The sequence below is a fragment of the Ochotona princeps genome, chromosome 8, assembly GCF_030435755.1.
Source record: "Ochotona princeps isolate mOchPri1 chromosome 8, mOchPri1.hap1, whole genome shotgun sequence".
Taxonomy (NCBI): Eukaryota; Metazoa; Chordata; class Mammalia; order Lagomorpha; family Ochotonidae; genus Ochotona; species Ochotona princeps.
The window spans coordinates 37,549,535-37,575,733 of NC_080839.1; the positions used below are offsets into that span (position 1 = coordinate 37,549,535).

General features: G+C 42.5%; 1 protein-coding gene across 4 annotated transcripts in view; it reads left to right on the plus strand.

Annotated features, from left to right (window-relative positions):
- The window catches only part of COMMD1 (copper metabolism domain containing 1), a 171,600-nt gene that overhangs the window by 20,831 nt on the left and 124,570 nt on the right, over window positions 1–26,199 (plus strand). For all 4 annotated transcript variants that reach the window (XM_058667866.1, XM_058667865.1, XM_058667864.1 and 1 more), the window contains exon 2: window positions 11,312–11,593. In XM_058667866.1, the coding sequence (XP_058523849.1) occupies window positions 11,330–11,593 (264 nt within the window). In that variant the 5' untranslated portion in view covers window positions 11,312–11,329. The remainder of the gene's footprint in view (window positions 1–11,311; window positions 11,594–26,199) is intronic.

Below are 26,199 nucleotides of genomic sequence, written 5' to 3' on the forward strand. Positions count from 1 at the left end.
AACAAATTTAGTTTTTCAGTTCTTAGAGGCAGTTCCACTGGGGTTCCATCTTCTTCAGGGGCAGCGTTGTATTCAAGGGAGTTGCTGTACTTCCGAGGTCAGATGAGCCATAGGGAAACCCACAGTTTTGAAGATCCATCAGGAAATTCTAGGGACAAGAGCATAACCTTTCCCACGGATTATTAGTGTTCCAGAATATCAATCATTCAGCTGTTTTATCAAATACATACAAAAGTCTCTTGGGAAAAGTGATGCCACTGTATAGTCCATGAGCCAGCATGAATTCGACAAGAGAAAAGAGTATTTGGAATATGTAAAACTGAAATAGGAAACATGAAAACATATGGGATGCAGCCAAAACAAGGCAAAACAAAACAGTATGGATAGGATTATTGAAGTTAACACTTGATCTTTATGGTTGCCCTTCTTTCAACCACGAATGGTACAATATATGGTCTGTGTGTGAATTTTGATAAATTTAAAAATTTTAGGATAGGTTTCTATACATTTGATTTGAGAGTGAAGAGCACTCCAGTCTATCATTTAATTCCCCAGTTGTCCTCAGTGAGCAGGACTGGGTCAGCCCTGGGGTGGGAGCCAAGAGTGGGATCCTACATGGTAGCAAGAACCCAGTTATTTGAACTTTCACCACTGCCTCCCAAGGGCTGCATTGGCATGGTGCTGAAATCGGGAGTCAGAGCCAGGAATCCAACCTTGACATTTTAATATAGGATGTGGACATTTTAACAGTCACCTTAACCACTAGGCTAAACACTAGCCATGTGGATATTTCATGTTAGTAAATGACAAAATAGATTTTATGCATTCATGACGTATCTTTGCATTAATTGTTTTAATATTTCTAGTCTATGCAGTTCTTTCACTATTTTCCAAATTGTTACATATCTCCAAAAGAGGAAGAGAAAGAGAGAAAATAATCCCCCAAATTGAAGTAAATAGATCTACGTAGTTCCAGTTATAATGTTCAGTGTTCAACTTTATATATACTATGTAGATATGATATTTTTCTACCTCTGGCTGGTATTACCAAAGTAATGAAAGAGCTCTGTTCTAATTATTTTAGAGAAAAATAAGCAGTTACATAAACTTAATATTCCAGAAACTCTGAAAAATATAGTAAACTAACCCAAATATTTTTCAGGCCCACATGATGTGGATCAATCTTAAGAAAATAAGTCTAGTCTAATATTGTTGATTTAATAAGGCAGGCAAATCTTCAGAGTTTTTGTTACCCAAGATTATATATGTGCACGTCAAGTTTCTACCTATATCCTAATGTTTTTTTTCCTCTTATAACAGGAGGGCTGAAAGGCAGAACTTTCCAGAGCCACTGATTTAAATCAGTGAGATCCAAGATGATGGCCAACATGTCCTCAAACAGACATCAGGTCTTATTATAATCTCAAAAAAAAAAAAGGCACTCCCACGGGTACCATAACAGTTAACAGTTGTCATGACAGCCAAAGGAAGAAACCGTAAAAGGACTTTTTTTTAAAGCTCCCTGATTCTAAGAGTTATATTCCCTTTTCCAGAAAATCCAAGAATATTCCTCCCTCTCAATCTTGTCTTGTGCCTGTGACTCCTCAGTTCCCAGTAGAATGAGAAGTTGATTTGTGAGCCCCACCACTTTTCCATCCTTTGGATACTGAATATAGATAGCTTGCACTGTTAATGGTCACCTTCAGTTCCATTATTGGCTTCAAGACACCAAAGAGACGAAACACCCAATTTTTGGTCCTTTACCCCTAAAAGTCAAAGGAGGTAGCATGTCAGTATTAAACGTAGTGGACAAATACATTTTATTCTTCTTAGGTATTCTAATCATATAGATGATGTAGTAAAGGTTTTAGATAATAAAAATTACAGATTTGGTTTTAATTGTGCCGATTGTATAGCATTTTATTTCAACAGTAATGTGTTTCATACTCAGTGTCATAAGTATTCTCCAAATTCTACTTGGTAACTTGAAATTGCAAGTTACACTAAGGTAAAGATATTCCTTGAGAAGGCCAGTGTTGTGGTGTCGGGGGTGAAACTGCTGCCTTTGATGCTGGCATCTGCGTGGGTGCTGGTTCGTGTCCCAGCTGCTCTCCTTTTTCTCAAATTCTCTGCTAGTGGCCTGGGATGAGCAGAAGATGGCTCAAATATGTGGACCCCTGTCACCCATGTGGAAGACTTGAATAAAACTCTTTCTCTGGGTTTCTCCTTTTTCTATAACTCTATCTCAAATAAAAATTTCTAACTCTACTATCTATCTATCTATCTATCTATCTATCTATCTATCTATCTCTACCATATATATTTGTATTTATATTTATATATATTTAAAAAAAGATGGGTTGAAGGAAGTAACAATGGAAGAGTTGCCCATATCATCTCTCCTTCAACCTCAAGCAGCCCAGCATGGAGAGAGATGCCTCTTGATTTGGAGAGATGGGGGAATTGAGCTCAGGCCTGCCACAGTGACACTCAGTGCTGGGAAGAGCTCCATGGTCTCTGCTCACTGGCCAGTGCTCTTGAATCAAGTTTCTGGAAATGCATCATGTCTGCCACAGTACTGTTTCTACCACCCCTCCCCAACCTCAGGCAGCATAGACTAGTGGAATACTACCTACTGGGATGTATGGCAGAAAGCTAAGTACAACACTCCATGTAAATCCACAATGGACTTGCAAAAAAGAGAACTAACATATAGCATCTGCTATGCTGTCTGTCTGTCTCTCTCTCTAAGATCTGTTTATTTTTTATTAGAAATGTTTCCAGAGAGAAAAAGAGACATATCTTCCATCCACTGATTCACTCTCCACATGGCTGCAACAGCTGGAACTGAGTGCATCTGGAGCCAGGAACCAGAAGTTTCTTCCATGTCTCCCACATGGGTGCAGGGTCCCAAGGGCTTAGGCCATGTTCCACTATTTTTCCTCGATTGTTTTCCCATGCCATAACAGAGAGCTGGATGGGAAGTGGAGCAGCTGGGACATGAACCAGCACCCATATGAGATGTCAATGCTTGTAGATGCAGGGTTAGCCTGTTGTTTCACTCCCAAAGTGGCTCCAATGGCCAAGGCTGAGACAGGCAGAAACCAGGGGCGTCATCCAGTTAGGTCTCCCAATGTGAGTGTCAGGGGCCCAAACACTAGGACCATCTTCTGATGTTTTCCTAAGGTCACCAGCAGGGAGCTGAATCAGATGTGGAACAATTGAGGCGTGAACTAGTGTCCAAATAGGATGCCGGCATGATAAGCAGCAGCTTTGTGCGCTACACCACAACACTAGCTCACGGGACCTGGATTCCTAATGGCAGTTGGGAGAATTTGGGGGAAGGAAAGTTTCCAGGTTTGGGAAACATATGCCACAAAACTGTCATGGTATCATTTTTTTTAGTAAAGATTTATTATTATTGGAAAGCCGGATATACAGAGTAGAGGAGAGACAGAGAGGAACATCTTCCGTCCGATGATTCACTCCCCAAGTGAGCCGCAACGGGCCGGTGTGCGCCGATCCAATGCCGGGAACCAGGAACCTCTTCCAGGTCTCCCACGTGGGTGCAGGGTCCCAAAGCTTTGGGCCATCCTCGACTGCTTTCCCAGGCCACAAGCAGGGAGCTGGATGGGAAGTGGAGCTGCCGGGATTAGAACCAGTGCCCATGTGGGATCCTGGTGCTTTCAAGGCGAGAACTTCAGCCGCTAGGCCATGCTGCCGGGCCCATGATATTATTTTTTTAACGATATTTTAAAAAATTCACCTTTTTAACAAATAGACTTTATTTTTTTAGAGCTGTTTTAGTTTTCTAACAAAACTGAATGGGAATTACAGAGTACTGACTCCTGTGACCACATATGCAGCTTTCTCTGCCATCAACATCTTGCACCAAAGTGGTACATTTGTTGCAATGAATGAACCAATACTGGCACTTTACCATCACCCACAGTTTGTAGTTCACATTTGAGTTGTGAGTAAAGCTGCTGGAAGCATTTTGTGTTTAAGTTTTGTGGTGACATAAATCCTCATTTCTCTATAATTAATCCCTAGGAATGCAGTTGGTAATTGCATATTTAGCTTTTAAAAAGATCCTTGAACTGTTTTCTGCTGTGGATATACATTTCATTCCATTGGCATTATGTGGGTGATCCAGTTTTTCCACATCCTTGCCAACTTTTGGTTTTGTCACTATAGGTATAGATCTTAGCCATTCTGATAAGTTTATAGTAATATCTCTCTAGGCTCTAATGTGAGTTTCTAAACAATTTTTTATGTACTTATCTACTCTGTGTATCTTGTTTAGTGAAATAACTCATGTCTTTTTGTTCATTTTCTGATAGGATCTGAAATAAGGATTTATTTTATTGATTTGGAAGATAGGATTACAGAGAGAGACAAAGAAAGAGAGAGAGAGGCCACAAAGAGAGAGAGAGACAGAGAGAGAGGCCCCAGTGGAGGCTGGTGCATTGGCCCAGCTAGCTTGTCCTTTAGCTCCATATGGGTGCTGACTCGTGTGTTGGCTGCTCTGTTTCCCATCCAGCTCCCTGCTTGTAGCCTGGCAAGACAGTGGAGGATAGCCCAATGGGATTCTGTACCCACATTGGAGACCTGGAAGAAGCTCTTGGGTCCTGGGTGCTTAACACCTCAGCTCTGGCCTTTGTGGCCATTTAGGGAGTGGACCAGTGACAGAAGATCTTTCTTCTCTCTGCAGATCCTCCTTTAAAAGGATAAAGAAAAAGGAACAAGTGGCCACTGCGGCCAGAATTGGGCCAATCTGAAGCCAGGAGCCAGAACTTTCTTCCAGGACTTTCACGTGGTGTAGGGGCCCAAGCACTTGAGCCATCTTGAGTCATATACTTAGGTGTATTATTTGTGAACTGGATTAAAAGTAGAGTAGCTGGAACATGAATTGTTCCACACATGGGATGCTTGTGTTGTAGATGGTAGCTCTTCTCACTGTTCCGCAGCTTTTGCCCTAGATTGTTTGTTTTTAATATTTAGTTTTTGAAAGTCCTTTATGTGTTTTATGCCAGTCTTCTTAGATATGTGGGTTGAAAATATGTTTTTTCATAGTTTTGGAGACTAGTTTTTTTTTAAGATTTATTTTTATTTGAAAGGCATATATACAGAGAGGAGAGACACAGAAAAATATCTTTGTTTCGCTGGTTCATTCTCTTCATGGTCACAGTGGTTGGAGCTGAGCTGCTCTGGAGCCAGGAGCTTCCTCAGAGTCTTCTACATGGGTGCAGAGGCCAAGGACCTGTATCATTGTCCTCTGTCTTCCCAGGCCACAGGCAGGAAGCTTGATAGAAAGTGGAGCAGCCGAGACATGGACTGTATGGGATGCTGGTGCCTGTAAGTGAAGGATCAGCATATTGAGCCACAATGCCAGCCTCAATTTGTAGTTTTCTCCCACCCAAGTACTAACCAGGCCTGACCCTGCTTAGCTTCCGAGATCAGACGAGATTGGGCGCGTTCAGAGTGGTATGGGCGTAGACTCAGTTTATAGTTTTCTTCCACTATTAATTGTAGGATTTTTGTTTTTGCACAGGGCAGCAGTTAACATTTAAAGAAAAAAATATGTGTTTGTTTTCATTTGAATTGAAAGGCATAGAGAGAAGGGGGGATCTTCCCTCCACTGGTTCACTCCCTGGATGATCACAAGACCAAGAGCCAGGTTGGGGTGTGCCAAAGCAGAGAGTCAGAAACTCCATCTGGGGCTTCCACGTGGATGGCAGGGGCTCAAACCCTTGGACAGTCTTTCACTGCATTCTCCAGCACAGGAGCAGGAACCTGGATAAGAAGTTGAGCAGCCAGTACTTAAATGGCACTCCAAAGTGGGATCCTGGCATTGTAAGTAATGGCTTAATCCACTGCACCACAACACTAGGATTTTGGTGGGAGTTGCATATACAATGATCTCTTTTCTCTTGTTTCCTCCTATACTTCCATGCTTTAATATGGAATAACAGTTTCAGATGGATAACTGTTAATTTTAATATTTAATGCTTAATACTTAATATTTAGTCTTTAAACAATTTTTAGCTATGTTTCATTTAAGTACATGTTTAGCATATTATTGATCTGTAGTGACCAGGTGAGCAGTGACTTCTCACCATCAGCCACATCACATGGAGTCACTCTGATTATTTTACAGCAACAACTCTCTGTTAAGAATACTAATATGATAAATTACTTTTTTTTCATTCAAATTCTTCCTTTCCCTTGATTTTCTTTAGGTTCTGATCTCCTTGCTAATTTGTAAGGGTAGACATTGTCATCATGGATTATTTTCTACTCTTATCTTAAAGGAGTTTACATTTTGTGAATATATGTGGGAGTATTTTGTAAGCAAGAAGTTGGTAGTTGTATATACTTCTGGACATAATATTGCTCTGCAGTATTTTGGATTTGAAAAGTTGTTGATGGGGCTAGAGTGATGGCCTAGTGGCTAAGTCATTACCTTGCATGCTTCAGGATCCCATATGGGCACTGGTTCTAATCCCGGTGGCCCCGCTGCCTATCCAGCTCCCTGCTTGTGGCCTGGGAAAGCAGTTGGGGATGGCCCAAGGCCTTGGGACCCTGCACCCACGTGGGAGACCCAGAGAAGCTCCTGGCTTCGGATTGGCTCAGCTCCCACCGTTGCAGCCGCTTTGGGGGGTGAACCATCAGATGCAATATCTTCCTCTCTGTTTCTTCTCCTCTCTGTATATCCACCTTTCCGATAATAATAATAAAAAAGGAATCAGATCTCAAAGATGAGAGTCTGTTATGTGAAAACAATTTCTAAGCAGATCATTTCATTCCTTTGAAGTAGGTGCAGTAATAAGTGATACACATATTTAAGATATTTAGCTTTGAGAGAGGGGGTACTTAGCTTAGTAGGAGAGAGGAAAATTGGGGAAGCCATGCTTGGACCTAATCTTTTTAAATGCAAATAAATATCCTTTATTATAGAACAAATGGCATGTTGTTAAACGTCAAAACTGTATGTTGTTACATTGCATGTACATAAGAGGAAGGTGATGATGACACCTAGTGTGCAAATACTTAATACTGAAGTCATGAGTGTAAAAAATGAAGTACAGAGTCATACAGTCAGTACGATGCAGCAAAGTTACACTGAAGAATAAAAGTCAGTTGTCAACTGCTGGAGAATCTAGAGAATTACTTTAAATGCTTGCTTAAGTTTCTCTTTGTACTTGTTAATACTTTAGAGTGTTAACTGAGCATGTTTAAGGACTGGACATCTGCAAGAGCTGGTGTTTGCAATGGTGTTGTACACTGTCCTCTCCCAGTGACACTGTCAAAGCTAGTTGCAAGGTGCTAGTGTTTTGCTCCTGTCTTTATGATACTGCAGAAAGCTAGTAAACAGTGAATCAAATTTCCAGTGAATTTCCACTTACCTAAACAGCTAAAAAAATGTCAGCTTTGTTAGCCTTGAGGAGCCTTATTCATACTTGTACTGAATCTTGACTCGTGAAGTAGAAGTGGCCTGCTAAAGGTGGTGATAAAAAGACATTTTAGGCATACAGGAAGCATAGACATGTTAGAATTATTAATATGGAATTAGTATGGAATCACAAATGGGTTAGTAGGGTTTGAGCTTCAGGCATGGGAGGCAGGAAATGGTGAAGTGCATTAAACATAATCCAGGGTTTTCATGTTGCAGTTGAACTTGATCCTTAGTGTTTTCAAGCCTTTCTAGCCTAGTGTCTCTTAATGCCCTTTTCTCATCCTTGAATGAAATTTTTACTTAATTACTTTAATTATAGTTAATATATAAAATACACCTTTGTAATTTATAAATAAACTGGTGTAACTTAAATGTATAAAAAAGAAATGAAAATAATAATTTAAAATATATTTAAAGTATAAAAATTCAAATTTACTGCCTTAAAAAGTATATGGATTAATCAGATGCTTGCACCTACACAAGGAACCACAGAAGGTGCAGCAGCAAATGCACTTATATGCATATGTATTGTCTTGATTTTCCAAAATGATCAATAAGATTTTCTAAAATGATCAGTATCCTGTTTGTGAAGTTCTGATCAAGCCAAAGTACAGATTATATTACTTGTATTCCTGGAGGATATATGGCGTTTATTAAAACTTTACAAAAATACTTTTGTATATATTTTATAAAGTAAATTTCTAGGTTCAAGTTATTATAAACCATTTTTTTCTGCATAGCATCATGTATAGTATTGCAAAGTCATGACAGAATTACAGATAGGTTTGTGGGGAGAACGAGCTTTCTTTGACTGGTTCACTCTCCATTTGGCTGGGCTGGTTGAAAACCAACAAATCACCCAATTAAAACCCCCTTTTGTCTCTGGTACACAATTAGGAAGATGGGTGTCTATACTCTCAGCTCATATCCTTCTGCTATCTTGAATCTAAAAGGCAGAATTGCTTCTTCTGCTCTAAATTGGGAAATTGATTTGGATCAGTCAGTGTGCCCAGAAAAAGGAGGGTCTTGTGATTTGTCTGGTTTTGAGTTCATGCCAACCTCCTTGACCAGGAGAGAATAGGGGCATATCAAAGAAGAGACATGGGGAGGCCTGCCTTGAGAATAAATCATTAATTGTCACTGTCCTCTCCCAAACTCCATGTCATAACCATCTGATAGTTGCTCCCTCGGCATAGCTACTTAATGTTGTCAGATATAACTTTGTAAACCACCCCTCTTATATAATGATTTCCCGGTTGCCTAACCTCTAGTGCCGCCTTATTACTTATATTGGTATACTCTGTGATCTGACTCCAGTTGCTTTCCCAGTCTCTGTTTTGCTATTCACTGTGTTTTTATTTTATTTTATTAATTACATTGCATTATGTGACACTGTTTCATAGGCTCTGGGGATGCCCCAACCCCTCACTGCACCCTCCCCCCATGGTGGATTCCTCCACCTTGTTGTTGTATTACATTTTTCTGGTTTTTTTTTGTATTACATTGTATTATGTGACATGGTTTTATAGGCCCTGCGATCCCCCCCCCCCATGATGTATTCCTCCACCTTGTTGCATCACCACAGATCAAATTCAGTTGAGATTCTTTCATTGCATGCATCTACCAGGCAAAAGTCCAGCATCTTATTGTCCAGAAAAGCTCATCAGTTTCTTGGGGAGACCATCTCTGGTCTGAAGGTAGAGCCAGCAGAGTGGTTTTGATAGCTATTCACTGTTACACTAAACCAGTTGACCCTGTAGGTTTCTGGATGTGTATTCCTCAATCAAACAGAAATGCCCTCATGAAGAAGTTTGTGGCAGTTCTTCTCATATCATTGTTTGATGTCGCATGAGTCACCAAAGGCCGATGATTAAAGCTTTGCAGCTGCTACTTGGGAAGTGGCATCTCTCTCTTCACTGTGACACGATGTACCAGTTATGTGGGTTTTTTCCCCTGCTGGTTAGTGATGAGTCTGCTTTTCAGGACCAGCATTATGGTGTAGCAGGCTGAGCTGCCACATACGATGCCAGTGTGCTATATGGGTGCTGGTTTGAGTCCCAGCTGCTCTGCTTCATTCCAGACCCTACTAATGTGACTGGGAAAACATGAGAAGATGACATGAATGATTGGGCCCCTGTCACTCATGTGGAAGATTGGATGGAGTTCCATGTGCCTGGCTTTGGCTGGCCCAGCCCTGGTTGTTGTGAGTACTTTAGGGAGCAAACCAGTGAATGTAAGATTAATTCTCTTTCTCTTGTTTCTTTCAAATCAATCAATAAATCTTAAAGTAAAACTAGTGAGAAGACAACTATTTATTGATTTGTGTTTAACTATTTCTTTCTTTCTTTGAATGTCAGAGGGAGCGCTTCCATGTGCTGGTTCACTCCCCAAATGGCTGGCAGCAGTGGAACTGGGCCAGGCTGAAGTCAAGAACCCAAAACTTTGTCTAGATCTCTCTTCTACATGGGGAAGCAACCCAAACATTTGGGACATGTTCCACTTCTTTTCCAGGCTCGTTAGTAGGGAGCTGAATCTGAAGCGGGGCAGGTGTATCTTGAACTGCTACCCAAATGGCATACAAACCGTGGCACAATGCTGACTCTGAGAAGGTATTTTTTAAAAAGTGTACTTGTCTATACTTCAATTTTAGTTTATACACAACATATAACATTCAAAACATAACATGTTATACATAACATCATATCATCTTAAATTAAGGCGAACATGTGGTATTTAACCTTTTGGGATTGGCTCATTTCCCTTAGCATTATAGGTGAGGTGGTCACAGAAGGTGACTGGGAACTCGCATTTACTTTTAACATATTGGTTACTCATTACTATGTCAATTAATTCCATAATGATGTAAATTTTTGCTGATGGTATGTTGGAGCTTTCAATTGACTGGGATGATACTCTGCTGGCTCTGTCTTCAGACCAGAGAGGGTATACCTAAGAAGCCGTTGAACTTGACTGGACAATAAGATGCTGGACTCTATGTTTGGTATACGCTTGCAATGGGGGAATCTCAACTGAACTTGAGCTGTGGTTATGCAACTAGGTGGAGGAATCCACCATGGTGGGAGGGTTTGGGGAGGGATGGGGAGAACCCAAGTATCTATGTAATTGTGTCACATAATACAATGTAATTACTGAAGTTAAATAATAAATAATTAAAAATAAAATAAAATAAAAAGAACATAAAAAAAATACCATTCTCATAATAAAAAAAAAAGTGTACTTGTCTATGTAGTCATGAAAACTAATCAGAGACACCATGAAATGTTGTAAGATTTCCTTACAGGATCAATTGGGTCAATTAATTTTAGTCTTATTAAAAAATCTCATTTCATTTCCCCACCATTAAAGTGAATACATAAAGCTTAGGTTCTAGTTGTTGATTAAGACTTCAAGTGACATGGATTTTGTATGAAAGATAGGAACACAGAGTATTCCCATCTGTTGATTCACTTCCTAACTAACCCTTAATAGTCTAGCTGGAGCCAAGACCCTGACTTCCCACATGGGTGGCAGGAACCCTAGTACTCGAAATATCACTGATGCTTCGTATGGTCTGCATTAGCAAGCACCTGGAGCTGGGGAGCCAGAACTGGTAACCAAACCCAGACACTCTGACACGGGACATAGACAAAGTGCTTGCTCCTGACATTTGTGGTTTTGGCAGTAACTTCTCTGTTTTTTGGTATTTGCATGGGGAGTGTTTGTATTTATTACTGTTGCTTGATGATCCTTTTTGAAAGTGGTTAAGATTCACTCAAAATGTGATCTGTAGGCATAAATATATAATTTTCTAATTTAATCATAATGAAATTGCTTTTTCTGTTATGTTTGTAGTCAATTGCATCTGCAGACATGGATTTTAACCAGCTGGAGGCTTACTTGACTGCTCAAACTAAAAAGCAAGGTGGGATCACTTCTGAACAAGCTGGTGTCATTTCAAAGTTCTGGAAGAGCCACAAGACAAAAATCAGAGAGAGCCTCATTAACCAGAGCCGTTGGGATCATGGGCTTCATGGCCTGAGCTGGAGAGTTGATGGCAAGTCTCAGTCAAGGCACTCAAGTCAAATACACACTCCTGTCGCCATAATAGAGCTGGAATTAGGAAAAAACGGACAGGTAAATTCAACTTTAACTTCCCTCTGTAAGCAGTTTTCTCTTATAGATTGGCTTATACAGATGGATTTTATGTAACAGATTTTGTGTTGTAAGAATAATGGAGGTGGTGGGAGCTTGCAGCAGTATGGCAGCTGCTGGGGATACCTGAGCCAGGTCGGGCTCAATGCTTGGGACCCTAGTTCCAGCCACCACTGCCAAGCAGTGAGCAAGTCCTGGGCTTTGGGCAGCCAGTACACCAACTGGCTTTGGATTCTACCTGCTGGCTGAGCAGCGATGTGCTCTGGAGTCTTTGGGGTGTGGAATTACTATCTAGGGACATTCATGGATAAGGTCACTATGCGTGTAGGTGAGGAATGAATCCTGAGGGACTCCCAACAACAGCGTCACTGTACTTGCAGGTAAGTGAGGGGACTGAGACCTGGTGGTTTGGAGGGGAGAGACCAAAAGATCTTTATGGGTCAGACTGGTATATCAGCCTACGTGGGAGTGCTGAGTAGGGCTTGTTATCATGGAATATTGCTGACCACCACATGCCAGTCCATGTAAAAGCTAGGGCTGGGGACCTGTCTAGCAGGGCTAGATCTGACTGAATGTCAGAACAGGTCACATTAGGCAGGGCCATGACACTAACCACACACGAGGGAACCAGTTCTGGGGGTAGATTCTGTGGTGGATATGTGGCCCAACCCCGTGGAAATACAAGTCCTGCTGGTTAGCTCAAGAATTAGGTGAGGGATGGGCTAAGTTAGGTGTGACCATGGAATCTGTCATCATGCATAAGTTCAGGGACCAAGAATAGTCTGGCAGATCCAGGCTGTAGGACCTGCATGTGCATCCTAAAAACAGGATGAGGGGCGGGCCAGAATGCAACATTCACCAGCTCAAACAAGGCCAAGATGGAGGGGCAGGCTGTGCTGGGCAAGGGCCTAACACCTAGTGCGATGCATGTAATCTGGGTCTGGGAGTGGGCCAAATGGGGGCATGTGGGAAACTTCCCTAGTGGACCATAGTTCCCACTGGTGATCACATGGTCCACGCCTGGGGGTTGGGCAAGCTGGGCAAGGTAGTTCCAACTGTTGGCTGATGTGTGGGTTTATTTTGGAAGCGGGCAAACCAGGCAGGGCCGAGCAAACTTTGGCTCACTGGCAAGTGCAGAAACCAAGATGGAGCACAGGTCATGCTGGGCTAAGCTGTCATACCTACCAGTTTGCGTGAGCCAAGGATGGGAGCAGACTGAGCAGGGCCAGGTTTCATCACCTGCCAGTGAGAGTTGGGACTGGGAGTTGGGATTAGAACCAGTGCCCGCCGGGATTAGAATCGGCACCTGTATGGGATCCAGTGCATGCAAGACAAGGACTTTAGCTGCTAGGTCACTGAGCCGGACCCATCTTTATTACCTTAACTAATGGATTGTTGTTAAAGATTCAGTGTGTCATCTTTTCTCTGAAGTTTGCAACTACTTCTCAGTTTGATCCTTTTCTTTTAGTTTTTCTGAAAGGGTACAGAGAGATGGGTGTATGTGAGTGTGTGACAGAGAGACACAGAGATAGAGATAAAAGAGGGAAGGAGAGAGAGAGGGAGAGACAGAGAGGTCTTCCATCTGCTGGTTCATTCCCCAAATTACTGCAGCAGCCAGATCTGGACTGAGCTAAAACAAGGAGTCAGGAACTCAAATTGATCTCCCACATGGATGGCAGAGGCCAAAGTAGTTGAGCTGCCTTCTGGTGTTACCTTGGAGCATTAGCATGAATCTGAATCTGAGGTGTGAACATATCCAGAAAGTATCAGAAAGCAAAAAACTTCATGTCCAAAGAGTATCAAGTGTTTCACTTGTGTAAGTGGAATCTTGTCACATTTTGACTATAAATCACTCAGGTACTCAAGCCTTGAGTACTGTTGGAATCTATCAGATTTTATTTTATTTATTTATTTTATTTGCTTGTCTAGCACTATTGTGTTTTTTCTTTTCTGGAACTTGTTTAGAGATTATCCCAATATGATTATTGTTTTTTAAAGGTTTATTTATTTTTACTGGAAAGGCAGATTTACAGAGAGAAGGAGATACAGAGAAAACTCCTCTATCTGCTAATTTACTCTCCAAATGACCATGATGGTTGAGACTGACCCAACCTGAAGCCAGGAGTCAGGATCTTGTTCTGGGTCTCCCACTTGGGTTTAGGGTCCCAGGGCCTTGGGCTGTTCTCCACTTCTTTCCTGTGCTGTAAACAGGGAGCTGAATTGGAAGTAGAGCAGCCCATATGGATGCCTGCACTTGAAAGTGGAGGATTAGCCAATTAAGCTATTGCACCAGGCCCAAGAGTATTTTCTTTAAACACTAGTGGGATATATGAGGGATGTCAAATTTGTATCTTTGGTGGAGTTTCTTTATTGTTAATTTTGTTAAAATCTATGTATTTAAAGATTTAGTTACTTATTTGAAAGTCAGCATTCTAGAGTATGAGTAAGAGATGAAGAGATCTTCCATCCAATAATTGGGTCACTCCCAAGCAGCCACAACAACCAGGGCTCAGTCAGAACAAAGCCAGGCATCAGGAAGCTTCCTGTAGGTAGCAGGAATCCAAACACTTGAGCCTTCTGCTGCTGCTTTTCACAGACCATCAGCAGGGAGCTGGACCAGAAGTGGAGCTTCCAGGGCATATGGCATACCAATGTCACAGGCAGTTGCTTTATCTGATATGCCATGATTCTGGCACTATAAAGCTGAATTGTAGTATATTATAAAGGTATTGGGTGGTCGCTTTTTTTGTTGGTGGGAAAGAGATATGTAAAGTAATATCTCTGAAACTGAAAGGACATTTTTTTGGGGGAAATGTTTAGCTTTCAGCCTCGGTGCTAAGCCATTTAGTGGTGTTACTCTCTTTCTTCTGCAATTCCTCTGAGTTGTGCATGCTTGTACATTTTGAGATGGATTGCCTGTATAGATTTTAAAGTATATAGCTCTCTGTTTTTCTTTTTTTAAGATTTATTTTGATTTTAAAGTCAGATTTTACAGAGAAGGAGAGAAAAGAGAAAGATCTTCCACCTGCTAGTTTACTCCCCAAATGACCACAATGGCTAGAGCTGAGCAAATCTGAAGCCAGGAGCCTGTGTTGGGTCTTATATATGGATTGAGGGTCCCAAGAACTTGGGCTATACTCCATTGCTTTCTTAGCAGAGAGCTGGATCAAAGGTTCAGCAGCCCGGCCTGGTGCAGTAGTAGCCTAGTGCCTAAAGACCTTTCCTTGCACGTGCCGAGATCCCATTTGAGCTCCGGTTCATGTCCCAGTGGCTCTGCTTCTCATCCAGCTCTCTGCTTGTGGCCTGGGAAAGCAGTGGAAGATAACCTAGAGCCTTGGAACTCTGCCCATGTGGGAGACCCAGAGGAAGCTCCTAGCACTTGGCTTTAAATTGCCTCAACTCTGGCTGTTGCGGCCACTTGGGAAGTGAACCAGTGGACAGAAGCTCTCTGTCTCTCCTCCTCTTTGTATATCTGCCTTTCCAATAAAAATAAATAAATCTTTTAAGAAAAAAAAAATGCAGCAGCCATATGGGATGCCAATATCACAGGGCGGAGGATTACCTTGCTGTAGCACCCCACTGGCCCCACAATTCTTAAATTTTTTTTTTAATTAGCTTATGTTAGTTTCTTTTCTGGATCAAGTTTCAATGTACCCTATATTCTCACAGATTTGGGTTGGATTTTCAGCAGACCTAAAGAGGAATATAGGTTTTACCCTTACTGACCTATTTTTTTTTCCTCTTTGTCCAATTCCTTATATGGTGACTCTGTCTTTTTGAAGTGATTGGTTGAGAGGAATATACCCTAAACCTCTTCACTTTGCTTTACAGAACCATGACAGGTTGGGCTCTGGATGAATGGCCCAGCATTTTGTGTGAAGCATAAACATGTAATCTCAAGAGAAAAGTGTTAACTTATTCTTAACTTCCAGAATTATTTCTGAAAGAAACTACACTCACTTATGGGTTTAGGATTTGTAAGCAAGGAGTATGAAACTGCTAAGACCCATGATTACAAATAATCTGTTTGTGCTGATGGTGGTTATGCACTACTGTGATTCACAACTCTGAAGAGTGCCACAACCTTCTGCAAAGACAACTCATGCATGTGTGGACCCACACCCATAAACATTCATATATACACATTTACATTTGTATGTGCATGTAGGAATATGTGGAGAAATTTATAGTGCACATAAAACAACATTTTGTTCAGTGCTCAGTCACCATATTGAGATCGTGTTGCCTTACTCCACATAGCTATTAAGAGTAGCTTAAGGGACTGGCGCCATAGCATTGTAAACTAAACTTCTGTCTGTGGTTCTGGCATCCCATGTGAGAGCTAGTTTGTGTCCCAAGCTGCTCCATTTCCAATCCAGCTCCTGCTTATAGTTTGGGAAAGCAGTGGAGGGTGGCTAAGTCCTCGGGCCCTTGAACCCATGGGGAAGACCAGAAGAGGCTTCTGAGTGCTCCCTTTCGATCAGCTCAGCTTTGGGCCTTGCCACTTACTTGGGAGATCTTTGTCTGCGCTTTTCTCTTCCCCCTCCCTCCCTCCTGCCCTTCCTCCCTCTTTCTTTTTCTAACCCTGCCTTTTAAATAATAAAACATATTTTAAAGGAGAATAACTTAAATATTTATTTGATTATATGTTTCAGTGTAAGCCGGTTTATGATTATTCTTGCATGTAAGATTGATTTTTCCTTCCTAATAGTGATTATTCCTGTAGATATTAGATTGATTTTTTTCTTCCTAATAACAGCAAAAGAAAGCTTCCGAAGAAATGTGTGAAACTGATTTTATAATAAACATTTGGTCCCCCTTTCTCAGTAGGACCTTTAACAGCTTGAAGATACTTAAATCAATTGAGAATGCATTTTTTTAAAATAGGTAGGGGGCTGGCATTGTTGTGCATTGGGGTTGACCTGCAGCTTAACTATCAGAGGACTGGTTTAAATCTTGGTTGCTCTGCTTCTGGTCTGGCTTCCTGCTAATGTGCTTTGGAAAGCCCAGATGCTGGCCCAAGCATTTGAACACCAGCCACCTGTATGTCAGCCCAGCATGGAGTTCCTGGAGTTTTGTGTGGCACAGTCTGAGCTATATCAGTCATTTGGGGACAGCAGCACATGGAAGGTCACTATGTCTCTCTGGTGCTCTGCCTTTTCAAATTAAAAGAAAATTTTTCAAAGAGTAAGTAAAGGAATGTTTCCTGTCATGTTTTATATCAGGTTTAGAACATGAGATTCAGTTAAACCTTATTTCTGAATGGGTCAGCTTTTCTGTAGCTTTTAAAAAGTGTTTTGTGGGGCCCGGCAGCGTGGCCTAGAGGCTAAAGTCCTCGCCTTGAAAGTCCCGGGATCCCATATGGGCGCTGGTTCTAATCCCGGCAGCTCCACTTCCCATCCAGCTCCCTGCTTGTGGCTGGGAAAGCAGTCATGGACGGCCCAAGGTTTTGGGATCCTGCACCTGCGTGGGAGACCCGGAAGAGGTTCCTGGTTCCCGGCATCGGATTGGCGTGCACCGGCCCGTTGTGGCTCACTTGGGGAGTGAAACATAGGACGGAAGATCTTCCTCTCTGTCTCTCCTCCTCTCTGTATATCCGGCTTTCCAATGATAATAAAATCTTTAAAAATAAAAAATAAAAAAATAAAAAGTGTTTTGTGGGCCCGGCGGCGTGGCCTAGCGGCTAAAGTCCTCGCCTTGAAAGCCCCGGGATCCCATATGGGCGCCGGTTCTAATCCCGGCAGCTCCACTTCCCATCCAGCTCCCTGCTTGTGGCCTGGGAAAAGCAGTCGAGGATGGCCCAAGGCTTTGGGACCCTGCACCCGCGTGGGAGACCCGGAAGAGGTTCCTGGTCCCGGCATCGGATCGGCGCACATCGGCCCGTTGCGGTTCACTTGGGGAGTGAAACATCGGACAGAAGATCTTCCTCTCTGTCTCTCCTCCTCTGTATATCCGGCTTTCCAATAACAATAATAAAAAAAATCTTTAAAAAGTGTTTTGTAATAGGTTGTGTTCTAAAGTTATGCCCCTAAACTTATGTTTCCAAGGTACAAATTAAAGAAGATATTGTTTGAAGCCTGTAACAACATAGAAAAAAGTATAGGAAATCTTTTTCTTAGAGAGCCATTTTCTTGCTGTAACATTTGCTGAAAAAATTAAACATGAAAATCTAAAAAGTTATTTCAAGTTTTAATTTTTTTAAAGATTTACTTATTTTTATTGGAAAGTCCAATAGATATACAGAGAGGAGGAGAGACAGAGAGGAAAATCTTCCATCTGATGATTCACTCCCCAAGCAGGGAGCTGGATGGGAAGCAAGGCTGCCGGGATTAGAATTGGTGCCCATATGGGATTCTGGTGCATTCAAGGCGAGGACTTTAGCCACTAGGCTGTGGCGCTGGGCCCTATTTTACATTTTTAAATTCTGATGTAGTTATTACCAAAAATACCTTATACAGAATCAAGTTTTTACCAAAAAACTGAAAATGCAACAGAAAAGTTAACTTTACACATTAAAATTAATAGCAATATATTGAAGAAATTAATATTAATCAAAGAAAAACAAATTTAAAGTGGCTATTGAAAGAGTTATTTAACAGTTGATAGTTTGTCAGTTGGACAGTAGATATTTTTTGATATGATTTATGTCTGGGTTCATTTCTCAGCTTTGGCTACCTACTGCAGCTCTCTGCTTATGGACCCCCAGGGAAGCAGTGGTGATAGTTTAGGTATTGATGTACTGTCACTCACATGGGACACCTGGATTACATCCCAGGCTTTGGCTCAGTATAGCCCTGCCTCACCATTTCACGCATTTGGGAGTAAACCAGAAGATTATGACCTTTTTCTCTGTTTTTAAAAACACAAAATAGGTTAAAAATCATTTAAAAATAAAAATATATACAATATCCTTATCTATTTTAGTCTTAAGTACCAGCCTTTTATTTTTTTTATTTTTTTTTTTTTAAAGATTTATTCATTTTTATTACAGCCAGATATACACAGAGGAGGAGAGACAGAGAGGAAGATCTTCCGTCCGATGATTCACTCCCCAAGTGAGCCGCAACGGGCCGATGCGCGCCGATCCGAAGCCAGGAACCTGGAACGTCTTCCGGGTCTCCCACGCGGGTGAAGGGTCCCAATGCATTGGGCCGTCCTCAACTGCTTTCCCAGGCCACAAGCAGGGAGCTGGATGGGAAGTGGAGCTGCCGGGATTAGAACTGGCGCCCATATGGGATCCCGGGGCTTTCAAGGCGAGGACTTTAGCCACTAGGCCACGCCGCCGGGCCCAGTACCAGCCTTTTAAGATTTCAATTACTCAGTCCATGAACATCATTTGATATTGTATTCTCGTTGAAATACTTGTCCTTGAGGACAAATAATTCTCTGACTTTCCTCCTAGCTTTCTAGCCCATTGTTTCTTTTGTTTTTATTTTCTTAAAAAAATTTTTTTTTATATAATTGGAAAGTCCAATATACAGAGGAGGAGAGACAGAGAGGAAGATCTTCTGTCTGATGATTTACTCCCCAAGTGACCGCAGTGGTTGGAGCCGATCTGAAGCCGATCTGAAGCCAGGAGCCTGGGACTTCCTTCGGGTCTTCCACACAGGCACAGGGTCCCAAGGGTTTGGGCCATCCTTGACTGCTTTCCCAGGCCACAAACAGGGAGTTGGATGGAAAGTGGAGAAGCTGAGATTAGAACCGTAGTCCATATGGAATTCCCGGTGTGTGTGTAAGGCGAGGAGTTTTGCCACTAGGCTACTAGCTGGGCCCTTACTTTTCTTTTTTAAAAATTTCTTTCTGATTTTTTCCTCTCTGTTGGAGCACTTCTGGGCTCAGTCCTAGCTTTCTTTGCTGCAAACATTTCCTAGGTGATATCATCGTGCTCCTTATATTTAAATACAATACATATACTAGTAACTCCCAAATTTATATCTCTAAACTGGATTATTTCCTAGAATTACAGATGGATGTTTCTGGCATTCTTGAATTCATTTAAATGTGTAAAAGGTATACAAAATTTAATATGCCCCAAACTGATTTCTTCATATACCTCCCAAATCTGTTCCTCCTGAATGCTTTTCTCATTCAATGGCACCTCCATTCTCATTAGCGTCCTCTTTTTTCTCATATCTGTATCCTGTCCATTATCAAATTTTTCTGGGTCTATTTTAGAGTCTGTAAAATTTGACCACTTCTCATCACCACCCACTGGTCTAGTCTGTAGAGATGACCAGCACTTCTCTTCTAGAGTGTAAGAACATTCTCCTAGCTGATTTTTGCTCTTTAGCTTACTCTCAGCACACTTCCAGCCAGAGTGACTGTGTTAAAACATATGTCAGATAACAGATTCTTGGTTTCCCATCTTGCTCCCATAGCTTGCCATCAGAGTAATAGCTTTATGTCTTTGTGTACTCTGCTAGCTTCCTTGCTGATTTCAAGATTCATTTCTGGGCCCTGTGTAGTAGCTAAAGTCCTTGTCTTGTGCGCCAGGATTCCATATGGGCACCGGTCCTAATCCCGGCAGCCTTGCTTCCCATCCAGCTCCCTGCTTGTGGCCTGGGAAAGCAGTTGAGGCCTGCCCAAAGCCTTGGGACCCTGCACCTGTGTGGGAGACCTGGAGGAACTCCTGGCTCCTGGCTTCGGATCGGCACAGCACCAGCTGTTGCAGTCACTTGGGGAGCGAATCATCAGATGGAAGATCTTCTCTGTCTCTCCTCCTCTCTTTATATTAGACTTCACAATAAAAAGAAAATAAATCTTAAAAAAAAAAAAGATTCATTTCTGAGTCATTTCAGGAATGATTACCTGTGTGTTTGCTGTTCCTTTTCCTTGGATTGGTCTTCTCCCAGAAAACTACATAGCTAACCTCTTTTTTTTTTTTTTTAAAGAGAGAAGCTTGCATCCTTTTTTTTTTTTAAGATTTATTTTATTCTTATTACAAAGTCAGATATACAGAGAGGAGGAAAGACAGAGAGGAAGATCTTCCATCCGATGATTCACTCCCTAAGTGCTACGCCAATTGGAAGCTGGGTACCAGGAACTTCTTTCCGGGTCTCCCACATGGATGCAGGGTCCCAAGCCTGGGCCGTCCTTGACTGCTTTCCCAGGCCACAAGCAGGGAGCTGGATGGGAAGTGGAGCTGCCAGGATCAGAACCGGCACCCATATAGGATCCCAGCGCACCCAAGGTGAGGACTTTAGCCACTAGGCCACAGAGTCGGGCCCATAACTAACCTCTTTACTTCATTGAGCGTTATTTTTTTTTTACTTTACAGAGAGAAGGAAAGACACATATCTTCCATCCACTGGTTCACTCCCCAAATGGCCACAATGGCCAGAGCTGACCTTATCCGAAGCCAGAAACCAAGAGCTTCTTCTGGGTCTCCCATGCAGATACAGGGGCAAAGGACTGGAGCCATCCCTTGCTCTCTTAACCAGTTCATAAGCAGGGAACTGGATTGAAAGTGGAGCAGCTGTAATACAAATTGATGCCCATAGGAGATGCCAGTACTAGAGGCTGAGGATTAACGTGATATGCCACAACGCCAGCCCCAGAGTTTTTTCCTTAAATCTCCTATCTCAGGGTGGGCTTTTGTTGTAGCAGTTTAATCACCATTTGAGCTGCCGACATGGGCGTACTTGAATTAGAATCTTAGTTCAACTTTCTATTGCGGCTTCATGTTATTTTGTCCTGTGGTATGCAACCGATTATATAATTGCAGCAAGTTGGGTCTCCATCACCCACTTGGGAGGCAAGGATTGAGTTTCCAGCTCTTGGCCTTAGCCTACTTTCTTGACTCTGCTTGCTGTAGGCATTTGGAAGGTCAATTAGTAGATGAGACAGCTCTCTCTCCACCTCCCCTCCTCTCTCTTTTTTCAAATCAAATAAATAATAAATAGCATTTTTTTAAAAACCACCTTCTCAATGAAACTTTCACTAGATGCCTTTGTAAAAGTACAGTTTTGTACTACCCGCTTTTGTTTTTAAATACTTTTTATGCAGAATGAAATATTTGCTTACAATGACTGATTTTGACTGATGGTACCCTGGACTCAGGAGCCAGAGCTGAGCATTGAACTCAGGCCCAATGTGGCCTCTCCCATTTTTCTGTTTCTCTCTCTTTTTTTTGAGTGTGTGTGTGTGTGTGTGTGTGTCTTATTCCCTAGCATGCTGCATATATTATTTACCTATTAGTTTTATGGAAAGACAGATCAGATTTCCAGAGAGAAGGAGAGACAGAAACATCTTCCATTTGTTGGTTCACTCCCCAGAGTGGCTGCAACGGTCGGAATTCAGCCAGTCTGAAGCCATGAACTTCTTCTGGATTTCTCGTGTGGGTGCAGGGTCCTGAGACTTCAGGCCATCCTCTACTGCTTTCCCAGGTCACAAGCAGGGAGCTGGATGGAAAGTGGAGCAGTCGGGACATGAATCAACATCTCTGTGGGATCTCAGTGCCCAAATGGCATCCTGGTGCTTGCAAGAGGATTTAGCCAATTGATTCATCTTACCGCACCCTTCTCCTCTTTTTAATTAACATGTTCCAAAAATTATTTTCCAGGACTTAAAAAAAATTAACGAATAAAAAAATATGGAGCCAGGAGACCACTTAAGGAGAGTGCTATATTGGTCCAGATGAGACAGTATTAGCAAAACAAATGGAGATTATTTAGTAGTGAAAGAAGAAAGAATTGAGCAGATTGAGGATACTTTGAATGTGGATGAGCTGCTTTCAGGTGACTTGGAAGGGATGAAAGTTATGAGGGAAAGTGATGAGCTGCAGAGATAGCTCTTTGTGTTTTCTTGCATGAATTTGTAAGGAAAAGTTGGTAATCTTGCTCATGGTTAAACAGCATTCTTAATAAATTGCTCATTTAATTTACAGCTTAATTTTTTTAAAAGATTGTACTATTTTTTTAAAAATAATTACATTGCATTATGTGACACAGTTTTATAGGCTCTGGGATTCCCTCCCCCCTCCTCCCACGGTGGATTCCTCTACCTTGTTGCAGTATTATAGTTCAAATTCAGGTGAGATTCTAAAAGATTGTATTTTAAGGGTAAGTAGACTGGCAGAGGAAGATTTTTCCATGTGCTGGTGGTTCATTTCGTAAATGCCTGTAACAGCCAAGGCTGGGCCTAGCCAGAGCTGAGAATTGAGGACTGTGTGCAGGTCCCTCACAGGAGAGGTGGGGACCTCCCACTGCAGCCATCATCGGTGACCCCACAGAGTACACAGAGCAAGAAGCTCAGGGAGTGAGCCCAGGCACTCTGCTGTGGCATATCAGCATCCCACGTGGCGCCTTTACCACTCTGCCAGGCGCCTACCCCACTTTAGCTTTGTGAGAGCCAGCAGCACTCACTGCTGCCACTCTGGGAAAAGAAATTAAGATTTGACAGCTAAAAATGCTGTTTGTGGTGAAATAATCTTTTAAAAAAAAAAGACTTATTTTTATTGCAATGTCAGATACACATAGAGGAGGAGAGACAGAGAGGAAGATCTTCCGTCCGATGGTTCACTCCCCAAGCGGCCTCCACGGCTTGAGCTGAGCCAATCCGAAGCCAAGAGCCAGGAGCTCTTCCGGGTTTCCCACGCGGGTGCAGGGTCCCAAGGCTTTGGGCCGTCCTCAACTGCTTTCCCAGGCCACAAGCAGGGAGCTGGATGGGAAGCGGGGTCACTGGGATTAGAACTGGTGCCCATATGGGATCCCAGTTCGTTCAAGGTAAGGACTTTAGCCGCTAGGCCATCGTGCTGGTCCCATGGTAAAATAATCTTATTTTTAAACTCTCAATTTATAAAAAACATAAATTTGAGTTTGCTGGATTTAAATTTTTCATAATAAACTTGAAAATTGATTATTTTGTAAGACATATCCTTTTCTCTATGTATCTAATACTTCAATAAAATGGTTTAAAGAGAATGAGAGAGATGCATGTTTTAGCGAACTCATTGACCCTGTGAGAACAGCTTTGGCACTGCTGAAATCCTCAGCCTCTGACTAATAGCCTGTCAACTGCAGCCACTGGTGTGAGACTTCTTTCAGTTTGTTGCCTGTTAGGCTGTCTGTTGCTATTCTTGTGGACAGATGAGATGCTTGAGAGGAAGCCAGAAAAACCAAGCTTTCAGAAGACTCAGAGTCTTGGTTTTAAATGAAGTCTCTTGTTCGAAAGTCAGGGTAACAGGGTGTCCTGCCCAGCGATGTTGAAACTGCTTGTGTTTGTCTAGTTTTGTGTACTAGATGTTGACTATGAGCTTTGTTCCATGTGTGCTGCTGTTCTGCAGCCAAGATAAATGTAGAAGGCCTGTGGTTCACACCCATTTTTAGCACATTTCTAAAAACTGAGGTGAAATACATGCTGCATAAATTTTGCCTTGATAGCTGTTTTAAATTGCTGTCTAGTAGCACTATGTATCTTTGTGATATTGTGTAACCAGCCCTGTTTATTTTCATAACTGTTTCATTATCCCAAACTAATCCAGCACCCATTTGCTACTAACTCTACTTCCACCTTTCTTGAGTTTTTGATAATCTCTATTTTCCATTCTGTCTTTATGCATTTTCCCATTCTAAATGTGTCATATATGTATAAATAGAATCATATAATATTTGTTCTCTGGCATATTTTACTTAGCATAATATCTTTACAGTTCATTCTTGTTATAGCGAGTATCAGAATTTCATTTCATTTTTAAGGCTGAATAGCATTTCATTGTCTGTTCACACATTGTTTTATTTATGTGTTTATCTGTTGCTGAAGATTTATATTGTTTCCATCTTTTAAGTATTATGGGTACCTTTGCCATGAGCATGAATGTTTACAAAAATACCTCTTTGAGGCCTTTTAATTCCTTGGGGAATATACTGAGAAGTAGACTTGCTGGATGGTAATGCTGTTGAGCTTATGATTTTTTATTTATATATATATTTGTTTTGTTTTGTTTTGATAATGTTTATGTAGTTGAGAACAGTATGTACCCGAGTAGACCACTGATTAGGGTGGGCAGGGTTGGGTTATGGGGAAAGTGGATGATAAGATAGTTACTTGCAATTTTTTTTCTTCCTGTGTCTGGGGGAATTGGGGAAGGTTACACTCTGCATCCTAACCATATCAGTAACCAGACGGATGGGGCATGGCCAGTTGCTATCATACTAGGGTCCCTGATGTGGAACATGTTCTGAAGGTATGCTTAAATTTTTTCAGTAATTCTGAGATGTTGTTGGTTTCATTGCTCCCAGGATGAGGAAATACTTCCAAGGTCCATTGCCTAAGATTATCCTAGAGTTTCCATTTGCCCAGATACTTGCTGTCAAAGCTTGGCCGGGAGAGTTGTCTACTTTGTTCTGCCCTCCATGGTACTAGGCATCCTCTGCAGGCCTCAATGAACTGCCCGTCACATCGCCCGTGTGCATCTGGGCATGCCGTCCACTGCACAGGCTTCAGCAACAGAAGAGGCCCAGTTCTGACACATGCACTCTGCCATTAGACTACAGATACTGTGGCTTTTTCCCCAAGGTTGGAATTTTGAGTCTAGTGGTCCAGTTGTGGGACAGGAGAGTTCCCCCAAGAAACTTTGCCAAGGTGACCCCAGACCTGACCCCTGTGTGTGTGCCAGCCAGTGTAGGATCCACCACAGTCTATCACTCATGTCAGTCTATACAAACGCTGTTGGTTGCAGTTGCTGGATCAGTTCTGTCCCCAGCCCCATCTCTTGCACAAACCAGTGGATGCTGTGGCTCAACCCAACCCTGCCCACCACACACTTGACCCTCATGCACACTAGTGGGAACTGCAGCCTAGTCGGAGTGATCCCCATTGAGTCCCAACAAGCCTGCGCCCAGCCCAGGTTTGTGTACATGCCAGGATGTGCAGCAGACTGGTCCGGTCTGTCCTACATCCCATTTGGCTTTTGTACACATCAATGGGTGCTGCAGCCTAGCTCAGCTCAACCGACCCCACTATTCAGCCCATACTTGTGCTGGCGGGTGCTACCGCCTGTCCGGCCAGGCTCACTGCAGCCCTGGTTTTCATGCTTACCAGTGGGAACTGCAGCCCATCATAGGGGTGCCCACAATTTCCATACTAGGCCCACTCCCAGCCCTGGATCTTGCACTTTCCTGGTGGTACTGTGGTACTTGCCCTCAGTCCTAGCACTTGCCAGTTGATGGTACAGCAAAAGCCCAACCAGCCTGCACTTATTCTGGCTCATACCTGCATTAGTGGATATTATTGCTTAGCCCAGCCTGGCTCTGCCCCCTAAACCAACTCACATGCAGGTCTTCTGGTTTTATAGCCCTGCCCAGACTAGTCTGCGCCCAGTCCCAGCTCACACCCACCAGTGGGAGCAGTGACTCACCAGGGAAGCCCCCGCAGCCCCACTACTGGGCTCACCCCACCTCCCTTGGGTGTTATATATGATGGTGGGTGCTGTGGCCCAGTTTGGCATGGGTCATCTCACTTCTGGATTTGCTGGAGTATGCTGCAGCTTGACTCAACCTGGTCTGACCCAGTTCCAGCTCATGCTGGCTGGTGCTGCAGTGTTGAAGTTTTTGAGAAGTGGCTGAAGCTGCTTTCCACAGTGACTGTAG